The sequence below is a fragment of the Vicia villosa genome, linkage group LG2, assembly GCF_029867415.1.
Source record: "Vicia villosa cultivar HV-30 ecotype Madison, WI linkage group LG2, Vvil1.0, whole genome shotgun sequence".
NCBI lineage: Eukaryota > Viridiplantae > Streptophyta > Magnoliopsida > Fabales > Fabaceae > Vicia > Vicia villosa.
In genome coordinates this window covers 147,692,183-147,705,553 of record NC_081181.1, presented here as the reverse complement: position 1 = coordinate 147,705,553, position 13,371 = coordinate 147,692,183, and the positions used below count along the sequence as shown (strand labels likewise).

The 13,371-nt window shown below is 39.3% G+C and overlaps 1 protein-coding gene across 1 annotated transcript; it reads right to left on the bottom strand.

Moving 5' to 3' along the window:
- Window positions 1–119: 119 nt before the first annotated feature.
- Window positions 120–2,538, bottom strand: LOC131652386 (flavin-containing monooxygenase FMO GS-OX-like 4). The gene is made up of 7 exons (XM_058922231.1): window positions 1,886–2,538; window positions 1,654–1,724; window positions 1,356–1,508; window positions 1,161–1,243; window positions 915–1,050; window positions 629–808; window positions 120–424 (listed from the first exon to the last, which is right to left on the bottom strand). Exons 1-7 carry the CDS (start codon window positions 2,445–2,447, stop codon window positions 242–244), a joined length of 1,368 nt encoding a protein of 455 aa, XP_058778214.1. The 5' UTR covers window positions 2,448–2,538; the 3' UTR covers window positions 120–241.
- Window positions 2,539–13,371: the final 10,833 nt, after the last annotated feature.

Here is a 13,371-nt window from a genome sequence, read left to right as displayed (position 1 = left end):
TAGGTTGAAAGAGTAAGTTACATGAATGTTGTTTGTTACTTGTTAGAGAAATTTACTCTAACAAAATTTAATCTTTAGGCCTATTTAAAGGTGTGAGGCCAGCTTGTAAAGACTTGAGATTAATAATATAATTCTTCCATTTTTTTCAATTTTATTCTTGTTTTACTTTCTTGCTAATAGTTCAGCACAGAGCGCATGAATGAATAGCTTATGACTTAGTAAATCTCAAAACAATACAGCATTAGATCTCATAATTAGCAAACTCCTGCTCGGCTTGTAGAACCAGATCATCGTCGTCCCACTCGTCACGATAAGTCTCAGGTCGTGTGAGCCTGTTCTTAGACGTAGCAATGTACATTTGCTTTCTCCATTCTTCCATAGGAGGAACACCACACTGAGCTGCAATCCAGTTATTGTAGTCCCACTGCAACATTACATATTCCCTTACATATTAGGTTTCCATTAAAGGATAACAACTAGTTACATCTTTTTGCAGTTTTTCATGCTTGGATGCATTTTAGAAACAGAGCAAGGTTAAGAAAACAGCATACAAGAACTAAATACACATATGCTATACACGAAGAAATAAGTTAACAAAAAGTTGATAAAACAAAAACTAGAAAGGCACCTGAGCAAAGTTCATGCCCAAATTATGAGTGTGACTCTTAGGTGTACCAGATGCTTCAAGTGACAAGTAGAAAGCTTCAATATCTTCAAGCATCTCCTCTTCTGAAGGAAGGGCAATGCGATTCGATAAAACTCCAGCTATCCACTTGCTCTGCAGTTCAAACAAGGGGAAGGGAGCAACCTGCCATCAATTCCATGAACGTGTTAATATCAGGACACCGAAGAATGAAACATATTCGAGTTTATTTTGAGGCGATGATGATGAAGAACCCTGACAAAGGAACAACCTTCCAAGGCAACCCAACGAATGAAAGCCATGGAGCTAGCGCGGGTGGAAAAACATGCTTGTAGAGCGGTCCTACACGATTGTCATCTACGGTCACTACTCCGTTTGTTTCAAGGAAAGGAAATTCAAACTTGTACCTGAAAAAGTAACAAATAGACATAAACATTCATTCAATAGCACACTAATAGAAACGGGTTTAAAAGAAGAAATAAAAAAACTAAATAAGAAATGCTGAGAATATTAATACCCTGTGCAATGTACAATATAATCAGCAGTAACTGCATTTCCATCTAAGAAAACAACTCTACCATCTTCATGAACGCTCTCAATCTGCATTGTTTAAGATCAAGATTAAACAACCTATGCGACATTTATCGAACAAATTTGTGGATGATAATGTTATAATGGCCATCTAATTCTCACCATAGATGACAAGTTTTACCATAGAATGAAGCCATATATTATCATGGCCAGGTAACTTTCCAAGCTTATCTTCTTCAACCGATCTAGCTGCAACATGAACTTCTTTAGCAACGGTTGCCACGTCCCGAGAAATATCGACCGCACTAGCCGCACCGCCTATCATAACAACAACCTACAAACACAAAAAATGAATAAAAATCATAAAGAAAAATAAATGTGATTCCTTAGAATAAGCATTTGAATATGCTGATATATCATAAAGGAACTAGGATATGATATATCAATAGAACTAACTAGCCATATAACTTAACACCTACTTGATCTTGAAAAGGCTCTGGTGTTCTGTAATTATGGCTATGCATTTGCTTCCCTGGCCATGAACTAATGCCTGAAAATTCTTTTCTCCTTAAATTTAAAATTTGTACAAAAAAATAATTTTTTTTATGAAATTTGATAAGTATTTTTAAAATACGAAATAAATATTTATTACGTGGAATAATTCTAGATAATAATATAAATAAGAAAGAAAGACGTGAAAATTGAAAATACCAGGAATATGAGGAAGTCGAGGTTGAAAGTAATGTCCATTGCAAACAACAACAGCATCGTAAATCTCATCCACACAATCACTATCCATTGATTTAGATCTGACCGTCCATTTTCCACCTTCACTCAACCCAGCAAACACCACCTCTGTCTGAAGTCTCACTAAATCATCAATCTCAAAATCCGCAGCAAAATCCCGCAAGTACTTTAAAACTTCTTTGTGACCCGGGAACCTTCTAGAATCTCTCTCTTTCCCTTCTTTTCTTCTAAAAGGGTAATCTCGGAAACCCATGCTCTCCCGAGACAGATTGGTTCGGAGCGAATTGTATAGGCTCGAGTGAACTACCCTCCGGTTCGGGTCCAAACCGATTGGGTCCGATTCAACCTCTGCTGTGTAAATCCATGACCCGCCCAATTGGTCTTCTCGCTCGTAAACTACTACTTGATGGCCTTCTCGTCGGAGCTCGCGCGCCGCCACTAGACCACCGGCGCCGGCGCCGATTATGGCCACGTGGCGTGGTGTGTGTAGTGGAGTTGTGGTGGACATGATGAACTTAATTGGCATGAATGAAAGGCACAATTTTTTTTGTTGCTCTTTGTTTGTTGAATAAACGAAAGAATGAAATGAATCTTAATCGTAAAAAGATGGAATAGATACGATAATACGGGCCATATTCAGAATTTTTTTTTTAATATCCACTTTTTTAAAAAAAAAATTCAAAAATAACCAAATTTTCAAAAAATTTACCAAAATGGCTTTTTTTATTTAAAAAACAACACGTTGTCGCCGGGGGGTGGCGACAACGTTTAGCCCAAAGCATTGTCGCTAGTGGGCCTGGCGCTTACGTTCAGAATTCAGGTGTTGTCGCCACCCCCGGCGACAACACCCCCCTTATTTTTTTTTTCTTTTTTTTTTATGTTATTTTTTTTAGCTGTTCTTTTTTCTTAATTTTTTTTTCAATTTTTTTTATATTATTTTTTTAGCTGTTTTCTTTTATTTTTTTTAGGTTGGAAAAATAATATCAATAAATTAAAAATTATCAAATACATTAGTCATTAATCATAATTAAAAAGGTACATTAAAATTAAAAACAACACAAAATACATTAACGATACAAATGAAATTCCTATTGAGCGCCACGTGGACCATGGTACGATCCGCATTCAGGTTGTCTAATAGGTCGTGTAGAAGGGTCACGAGTTGGTAGTGCTCCCCTATTCCTGTGACGCCCCCCTCTATTTGGTTCATCTTGTGTTTGAGTCGACGGCCCCTCAATGCATTCCGGGTCTACAAAATCTGTGAGCCGTCCTTGACCTCTAGAATTCTCGCTATAGGAAAGGCGGGTGCCCGCGGCGCCGTCTGTCGCACGCTCGCGAAATATAAACAGAGTCGCCACTAACATATCTATCCTAAAAGGAAAGGAACGCTAGCAAACCTAAAACGAATAAGAACGAGGTCTTTCGACCAGAGATAGGGTAAGAAGTCGGTTACGCAAGGGGAAGGTATTAGCACCCCTCACGCCCATCGTACTCGATGGTATCCACCTATGTTTGTTGCTATCTAAAGGGTGTGTAAATCTAAAGCTTAATTACTAAGGGAATGCATGCAAATGAAAGAAAAGAAACACGGGGAAAATAAGGTTTATAAATAGTTGTGCTCGCTTAGGCCCCGCGACCCAATGCCTACGTATCCTTTTCAGGAATCAGAGCGCCGTAGTTCGGCTCTTTAGTTTTTGTTTGTTTTTGTGTTTTTTAGTTGAACAGTTACATTCGCACTCCGCTGCTCGACCTCTGGAGTCTTAAGCTGGGAATGGAGCGGAAATAACGTGTCCGATTAATGAGAAAGAATGCCCTGAAGGCAAGAGAAAGAATGCCTCGGAGGCAAGAGAGAAAAAGAGATTGGTTTGTGTTTTTTATGTGTGATTCCATGATGGACGAAAACCTACTACAAGGCATCGCATCACTTCCTCACTTTGATTAGCTCTGAGCCTTTATTAGATATTTTGAAGTGTTTTTGTTTAGGTGTCTTTTAAGGGAAATTAATTTGTGACTTAGATCATACCAAAAAGAGTTTTGTTTTGCATATTTAGAGAACACACATCGAGGCCTACGCCACAATCGTTTCTCCAAATAACGGTTAGGAAATACATCGAGGTTTCACACCTCAATCATTTCTTCTCCGCTAAGTAAGGGAGATACAAAAAGAGTTCTTTTGTGAATATTTAGAGAATGCACATCGAGGCCTACACCACGATCGTTTCTCTAAACAACGGTTAAGAAATACATCGAGGCTTCACACCTCAATCATTTCTTCTCCGCTAAGTAGGAAAGAACATACATCGGGGCCTACACCCCAATCATTTCTTTCCTACTATGAAATATAGTAGCGGTATGATCTTCATCGATATTTATTAAGTATTTTAAAAGTTGAAAAGAAAAGAATGAAAACTAGCCTAAAATGAACAACTAGCCTAAGTGTTATGAAAGGGGATTTCTAGATCCTAATGGCATGAAGATATAAGCATAAGCGGAGATCGAAATTACAAGTAAAAACACAAGTAAATAACGATACAAAAATTAGTGTAAAATGGCTAACATAAACACCTGAAAATATGGTACAAAACATGATTCAGAATATTGCACAAAATGAATTAAAAGATACTATTTTTTATTGATTTTTTTACATGACAAAAACAAGAATTCTAATCAAACAAAGAGAATTAAAATAAAAGCCTAAACTAATATTTTGTTGATTATTTTTATATGCCGAAATCTATGTACTAAAATCTCAAAATTAATAGGAAAAAAATCAGTTTTTATTACCTAAAAGAAGCATAAAAGAATCTAAGTAAAAACACTAAATTTGTTAATTGAAATAAAATGGAATCAGGGGGGTGCAGAATTGAACATGATGGTGCACATAGCACAGGCGCAGGGCCCAGACAGAGAGGCCCAAAGGGCGTTTTTTTTGTTCACAGATTTCTGAATGCCAAAAAGGATGCAACGGGCCTACTGGGGGTGTGCATAGCTCGCATGGCCCAAAGGTTTGCAATATTTCATTTTTAATCATTATCAGAAGAAAAATCAAATTAAAACAATAAAAGGAGAAAAAGGAATGAATAAGGATTAGGTCAAACCCAAAAGTGACGTTTCAGCTTCTCGGATTGAAATCTTTTTCGCCTCTCCCGACGCATAAACGGCGGAGCCAACTCCGATCAATCCTCTTCGTCTTTGTTCGAAACGGCGGCGATGTCATACTCTGATGGAACTCAACACAGCGCCATTACTTCCCTTCCGAAATCCGATCAAACTCCCGTCTCTCTCCGCCTCAAACTCACCTCTGATCTGAGTCTTCTCTTTTCTCGATTTTCTTTGAGTTATTATGTTGTTGATCGTTCCCGCGTTGATGATTGCAGATTCGTTAAAGCTTATCGATTGTGTTTATGGGTGAAGAAGGTGATTCTGATCGGGGATTCGAGAGTATGAAGAAGATGGGAACTGAGTGGAGAATTGAAGATGATGATTTGCTGGGAAAGTGAAGAAGTGAAGAAGAAAAAATGGTGAAGACGAGTTGCGAAGGTTATGGCAGTGAAGGGATCGAGAATGAAGAGGGTCTGAAGATGATGAATTGAAAATGAAGAATCGTTGATGTGAATTGTGGAGATGGTGAATGGTGTGATTGTGAAAGTGAAGATGCGTGTGAAAATGGTGGAGAAGTGGAGACTTGAAGCTGGGTGAAAGTCCAGTTATATAGAGTTTCCAGGTTAGTTACTCTTCTCAATTTTTCTGTTATGATTCAGTTAGAATTCTGTTAGGAATCTGTTGAGAAGTTAGTTACAAACTGTTATGCTGTTAGGAGATTGCCTAGGTTGTTAGAAAGGGGTTACAAAAGTTAGTTATAACAGTTAGGGTGTTGTAAAGAATCTGTTAGGAATTTGTTAGGTGTTAGGAAAGTTAAAAGGTTAGAATTCTGAAGAAGGTTAGTTGCTGATATTTAGTAAAGGTTTGTTATCTTCTGTTTGGAAGTTAAATATTATAGAGGTTTGGATTGTATTTGGTTTTCTGTTGTTGACAGCAGCTAGTTTGAATACTAAAAGATATTTGGCTGTTAGTTGATGAGGTATGTTAAGATGGTTACAAAATGGTAGGTTCTGTTTGGTTTTGAATTGAATATACATCTGGTATGAATTTGGTAATAATGTATGGATGAATGGTGTTATGATTTCTTGATGTCCTGTGCAGGGCTGACTATGTATTTTTAGCAATTGAGTTGTTCCGAGTTTGTGCGCCTTTGGACTGAAATTGCTTTTCTTGTTTTGATATGCAGGTTCTGATTTGCGCTTGAATTGGTGGCATGCATTGTTTACCGGCGAGTTTGCCGGAGCTTTAGTATGCATCAGATTTTCCGGAAAGGAATACTTTGGAGAAGGCCTTAAATCAGACTTGGTACAAAATCTTTACATCTTTGGTGGAGCTGAGAACACAACTGCATATACATACATATGTATCGGGCAGCAAACTGTTTGATTGAAGAATAGGTTTAAGATAGCACCATTAGAATCTTGTGTAACTTAGATGTAAAACACTTGTGAATCTGTATAATTCTAATTGAAAGGCGTCTTTCTTTCCACCTGACTTTCCTTTTTTCTTTTTAATGTGAATGACACTTGAAGTTGTACCATAGATTTTGTAGAAGCTTGGAATTCTAGAGTCTTCATTATGTAATGCACCACTTTGAGAATGACTTTGAATGAAACTTGATAATGTCTTATGAATGGTTGAATCTTGAATGAGCTATCAACTTAAGCTTCCTAATAACACAAAGAATGAATTATGATCTTAAGTTTTCTTTTTGAATGATGACCGTATGTTGAATTGGAATTAAATGAAGAAGTTTGGTCTTGTAGAACTATTCCATTGGATGAGCATGAGCCATTTTGGATTTTGGTGGACTTTGATGGATAAGATCAATAAAAGCCTTGAGTGACTTTTACATTCCCATTTTAATTCTCAATGAAAACCTAAATTAAATCTCCAATTCAAATCACCTTGTACTGCAATCAATAAGTAATTGAGAAAATGACAAGATCCTTGATCCCATGTCCATATTATTGATTAAATGATTCATGATATGTTAATGACCTAATGGATACATGCAAATGAAATGTGCGGCTTAAGCCAATTAGAAATAAAATTAGGTGGGCAAATTTTGGGGTGCAACAGCTGCCCCTATTTAATCGTCTTGAACTTGAAGGTAAGATTGGCGCTAGCCTTTCGAACATTCAAGGTAGAAGAAGATTAAATACCAAGTGAACCTGAAAATTTGCCTCATGAGATATGATCCACTAGGGAAGAAATGATGTCAACTCCGATGAGGAAGATTGCGTCAACTTTGGATAGAACATATTAACTCTAGGTCAGAAATGAACTCATATCAACTCTAGGTTGAAAAAGAAAAATGGGTCGACTCTGGGTCGAAGAATAAAGGGAAGTCAACTCTGGGTTGGACAAGATGTAAACATCAACTCTGGGTTGAGAATAGAAAGGGAAATCAGTATTAATGGGACAAGATATAGGCATCAACTCTGGGTTGAGATAGAAATTAAGAACATCAACTCTGGGTTGAAAACAAGAGATAGACATCAATTCTGGGTTGAGAGAAGGTAGTTCAACTCTGGGTTGAAAGAAGATAAAAGATAACCGTCAACTCTAGGTTGAATAAAGGATAACCGTCAACTCTGGGTTGAGTGGGAAAGGAGTCAATTCTAGATTGAACAAAGAATAACCGTCAACTCTGGGTGAGTGGGAAAAGGAGAGGATCAACTCTAGGTCGAATAAAGATAACCGTCAACTCTGGGTTGAGTGGGAAAGGCAAAGGAAAGCCGTCAACTCTGGGTTGAGTGGGAAAGGACAGGAAATAACCGTCAACTCTGGGTTGAGTGGGAAAGAAAGACAAGGATCAACTCTGGGTTGAATAAAGGATAACCGTCAACTCTGGGTTGAGTGGGAAAGAAAGACAAGGATCAACTCTGGGTTGAATAAGAGACATCCGTCAACTCTGGGTTGAGTGGTGAAGGAGAAACAATTAAGAAATATCCGTCAACTCTGGGTGAGAGGGAAAAGATAATTAACTCTGGGTTAGGAAGATGAAAGGCAAATCAACTCTGGGTTGAACACAAAAACATCAACTCTGGGTTGAAGAAAGATGAACCTGATTGACTTTGGGAGATGACACCACAATGGTAACTCTGAGTGATCCAGTGGAATATCAATTGAATGCTTGTAGAGAACTCATCTGATGAATAACTTGGCTTATGCTTCATATGCAATGTCTGATTTATTTGTGCACTTCTGGAGATGCAATGCGATGGATTCTATATGCAGTGTACTGATGGATTTGTCAGGGTTTTTGCTTGGTGTGGAATAGATTAGGTGGAGTTCTGAAACTCTGCTTGAGAATCAAGGTGGGGTGGATGCCCCTGATTTGTTGATGATTGGATTATTGAGGGAGATATGCCAATGAGAATGTGATGATATGCATGATGCATGCATGACTATGAACGGAATGATTTGTTTCTAAGGCACCAAGGATGGATGGAGAGTGCCTTTATAGAAAGGTCATTGCTTGTAGGATAGAATTTGTGAAGGTGAGGTGTTTGGCTTGACTTCTCGACACCTATCTTGATATCTGACGCTTGATTGAAGATGAAGAGATGAATTGTTACTAGCTTGCCCCAGCGTGTATGATTTCTTGAGATAGAATTCTGATAATGCTTGAATCATGGAGATTGTAATGGTCTGCCCCAGTGTTGATTAAGAAATGAATGCCCCAGATTGAAAAGGATTGTTCCACCGGATGGACTCTTCAGAGATTTGCTCAATGGGTGACCAACCTTTGCCCTTGTAAGATTACTCGATGGGATTTCAATGTTGAACTTTCCTTGGTATCAAGTACTTACTTTCAAGTTAGAGACAATTCTGTTTTGAAAAGGATAATGAGAAATGCAATGCACATGTTAATCTCAAAGAAGAGTTTTATTTGTCAAAAGGTTGTACTGATACTAGCACAAATGACGCAGCAACATTAGGAGTCAGTTTGACATGATTTTTACAGTTTGTATGCTTTCGGAACGAACCTTGCTTCAATTAGGACTTTTGAGGGTTGTAACGTGGCCGGGTTCACGGTTTGAGAAACAAAGGATAAAGGCTCAAGTTCTACTTAACCCACCCCTCTTCGTGATGTCCTCCAGTCCTACGTTCAGTTAGTTTGACACGAGTGTTCATCTTTCAGGAAGGATTGTGATGGATGAGGATCCTTTGTAGCTTTGATGGAGGTGGCAGTCACCTTTTGGCGCTTTTGTTGATGGTCATAACAACTTGTCCCTTAGAGGAATTTTCTTTTGCTTTTGTCTTTTTGCTTTCCCTAACTTTTGCCTGGACAAAAAGTTTCTTTTGATTTTGGTTTTCGTTGTCCAGCGGGATATGCCCTAATTTTTGCCTAAGTCATTTGCTTCAAAGCTTTTCTTTCTTTTTTTTTTGACTTAGCGGGCTATTGTTTTCCTTTTTTATTTTATTCATAACTTTCTTTTCATTCTTTTTTGTCTCGTTCGGGAACAAGTTGTATGACTTTGGTGATTAACTTGATGAAAATGTTGTGACTGCCTTCTTCTTAGTGAACGGGAGACATCCATTGTGGATGGTGCTCTTCCCTTTTTGTTGTGAGATCTAAGATATGATTGATCCTCTGATGGAATACCTGAAAGTTGAGCGCTCGGTCGCACTAACTGAAGACTACCCTGCCCCTGGTTAAGATTGAGGGTTTTGTATTTTTGAAAGAAACTACTACTCCTTAGGCTCAAAGGGGTTGACGAGGGTTTCACTTCCTTATAACTCCGGTGTTTAGGAATGGAAACAATGCCTGTACATCGTCAGCAGGATCTTGTTCCAAAGGCATACAATTAGTGATTCATGTGTTTTTGATTTTCATCATTCTCCTTTTTTAGTTGCTTAAGACAAATGCGTGAAGTATCAATGAACATAATGACAAAGATGAAATGATTTGAGAAAAACATGTATATTACATTTTTATTTATTCAAACAGAATGAGTTTCTTACAATGGATAGTACTTGATAACAACAAAAGTAGTACAATTGAAAATACTAAAGAAACCTATACAATGGCAAGTCTGGCCTTATTCTAATGCAAATGAAATGTTTTCTGACAAACATAAAAGTCTTCATGTTCCACTGGTGGAAGCTCCATTGTGAGGTGGCATGGGATTGTTGACCACATTAGGTGCCGCAGGTGTGAATGTAATCTCCTTTGCATCAAGCAGATCCTGAACCTTGTCTTTGAGCACTCTGCACTCTTCAGTGGTGTGACCAGATCCTCCAGAGTGGAATTCACACTTGGCATTAATCTTGTAATTTGGAGGGAGAGGATCAGGAGGAGGCCTCGCTTCAGCTAATTGAATCAGTTTTTGATCAAGCAAGGCGGCGAGGAGTTGGCTATAGGTCATTGGTACACGATCATACACCCTTTTAGGCCTATTCTGCCTCTGTTGACCTTGTCTCTGCTGATAACCTTGTTGTTGGAAACCTTGTTGTTGTTGTTGGACATATTGTTGATAAGGGACCCAAGGTTGTTGACCAACAGGTGCCATATAAGCTTGAGGGGCAGTGGCGGCCACTCGATAGCAAGGAGCTTGATCTTGAGCATAGGTGGCACTGGTCTCGCCTTCTTTCTTCTTGACAAAGTTACCCTGAGGTTTCTTGTACCCATATTGGTTTGCAGCAGCAGCATTGGCGGGATTCTGGATCTTACCAATTTTCAAACCATTCTCAATTCTTTCACCAATCCTGACTAGATCGGAGAAACCAGAAGAAACACTACCAACCATTCTCTCATAGTAATGTCCTTGAAGAGTGTTCATGAACATGTCGACCAGTTCGGATTCAGAAAGTGGTGGATTCACTTGAGCAGCCATTTCTCTCCACCTTTGAGCATACTCTTTGAATGTCTCATTGGTCCTTTGCACTTGATTTTGAAGTTGCAACCTAGTCGGTGCCATGTCAATGTTATACTGATATTGCTTGAGGAAAGCATCAGACAAATCCTTCCAAGATCGGATTCTATTACGCTCCAGATTCATATACCAGTTCAGAGATGCCCCAGATAAGCTATCTTGGAAGCAGTGAATGAGCAATGAGTCGTTGTGGATGTGAGAAGCCATCTTACGACAATACATGATGATATGGCTCTTCGGACAACTCAAACCCTTGTACTTCTGGAAGTCGGGAGTCTTGAACTTAGGAGGGACAACCAGATTAGGAACTAGACACATATCCTCAGCATCCATCCCATAGGCACTAAATCCTTCAATGGCTCGAATTCTTTCCTCAAGGATTTTGTACTTCTCAGCAGATTTCTCAACGGGTCGAGCTCTTTCAGCAGTTGGTATTGTTTGCATTTCTGGATTAGCAAACTGAGGACCACAGAAAGCAGGATAAGGAATCTCTGTATGAGGAGGTGGAATAGGAAATGAGCAAGGAGGCCCAGTCATAGTTGGCACTCCAGAAGTTACAGGCATAGGTCCTCCTTGGTTTGAAGCTCCAAGAGTATCAACAGTCATGAAGCTAAATGGCATTCCAAGAGTAGCATTAGTCCTTGGTTGAAACTCAAGTGGATTAGAAGAAGGTGGAACGACCTCAAGTTGGCTAGCAGCAGCTTGGTTACCAACAACGGGAATCTCTTGTGTAGCAGGAACCCTTTCAGTTCGCAAGGCTTGGATAGCTTCCAGGATAGCATCGACCTTAGTTTTCATTTGATCCATCTCTTCTCTAATGGCAGCCTGATCTTGTTCATAGTTCTCCATGATTCTTCTTCTGTGAGCTCTTGTCAGATATCGGTGTGGAGGAATCGTTTTGACTGATCTGATGGAGAGGAAGAGTGGTAAGAGTCTTGGTAACCATGGATGCACATGCATGAATGTAAAAATGTTAATGAAGATGCAAATGTATCATAAATCTGGATCAAGGATCAAGGCCTCTTGGATAACAGCTTCTCATGATCAATAAGATATGGTCGAATCCTCCAGATTCAGAGGTTCGACGTTGCTTTCTGAATAAATAGCTTGTGTATAAGTCAAGGGTGGTCGAATCCTCCAGATTCAGAGGTTCGACGTTGATTCTGATAGATAACCTTGCATAAGTCACATAAGGTCGGACCCTCCAGATTCAGAGATTCGACGTTGATTATGATAGGTAGTCTGAACGGGCATAGGGTGGGATGGAGGCTTGTTTTCCTGCAAAACAAAAATTCCCAACCCCTCTCACAGGTAGGATCTAGTATATGGTAGGTCAAGAAGCCAACAGAGGATTGAAAGTAGGCGCTATCATACGATATTGCCTCGTTCAACCAAGCTCTGTCCGTGGATACATGATCGGATCAATCAGACATACGTCTTCTGTCCGTCATGGCCACTCTATTCCTAGTTCCTAAGGTATCACTCTGGCCTGGGTATTGGGCCTTTTACCTCATAGAAATCCCACCCAACCTGCAAACATAGAAAATATGTGGCCCCCACGGGGACCCATAATATAGTCCAGGATGCGAGAAAATAAACATGATATGCAAGCAATAAATAGTCATGATATGCGAGGCATAAAGAAGTAAAGCAATAAAGCAATAAATCAATAAATGAACACCCAAAGAAAGCAAACACAAGCTAGGATCGACTAAGCTAGATCCCCAGCAGAGTCGCCAGCTGTCGCACGCTCGCGAAATATAAACAGAGTCGCCACTAACATATCTATCCTAAAAGGAAAGGAACGCTAGCAAACCTAAAACGAATAAGAACGAGGTCTTTCGACCAGAGATAGGGTAAGAAGTCGGTTACGCAAGGGGAAGGTATTAGCACCCCTCACGCCCATCGTACTCGATGGTATCCACCTATGTTTGTTGCTATCTAAAGGGTGTGTAAATCTAAAGCTTAATTACTAAGGGAATGCATGCAAATGAAAGAAAAGAAACACGGGGAAAATAAGGTTTATAAATAGTTGTGCTCGCTTAGGCCCCGCGACCCAATGCCTACGTATCCTTTTCAGGAATCAGAGCGCCGTAGTTCGGCTCTTTAGTTTTTGTTTGTTTTTGTGTTTTTTAGTTGAACAGTTACATTCGCACTCCGCTGCTCGACCTCTGGAGTCTTAAGCTGGGAATGGAGCGGAAATAACGTGTCCGATTAATGAGAAAGAATGCCCTGAAGGCAAGAGAAAGAATGCCTCGGAGGCAAGAGAGAAAAAGAGATTGGTTTGTGTTTTTTATGTGTGATTCCATGATGGACGAAAACCTACTACAAGGCATCGCATCACTTCCTCACTTTGATTAGCTCTGAGCCTTTATTAGATATTTTGAAGTGTTTTTGTTTAGGTGTCTTTTAAGGGAAATTAATTTGTGACTTAGATCATACCAAAAAGAGTTTTGTTTTGCA

Bases quoted from the DNA above. Each gene is read 5' to 3' on its own strand.
- LOC131652386 (XM_058922231.1), bottom strand. From the start codon at position 2,447: ATGCCAATTAAGTTCATCATGTCCACCACAACTCCACTACACACACCA. The intron at 1,244-1,355 runs GTAAAACTTGTC...TAAACAATGCAG, and splicing joins ATATATGGCTTCATTCTATG to ATTGAGAGCGTTCATGAAGA. The intron at 425-628 runs GTGCCTTTCTAG...GTAATGTTGCAG, and splicing joins TGGGCATGAACTTTGCTCAG to TGGGACTACAATAACTGGAT.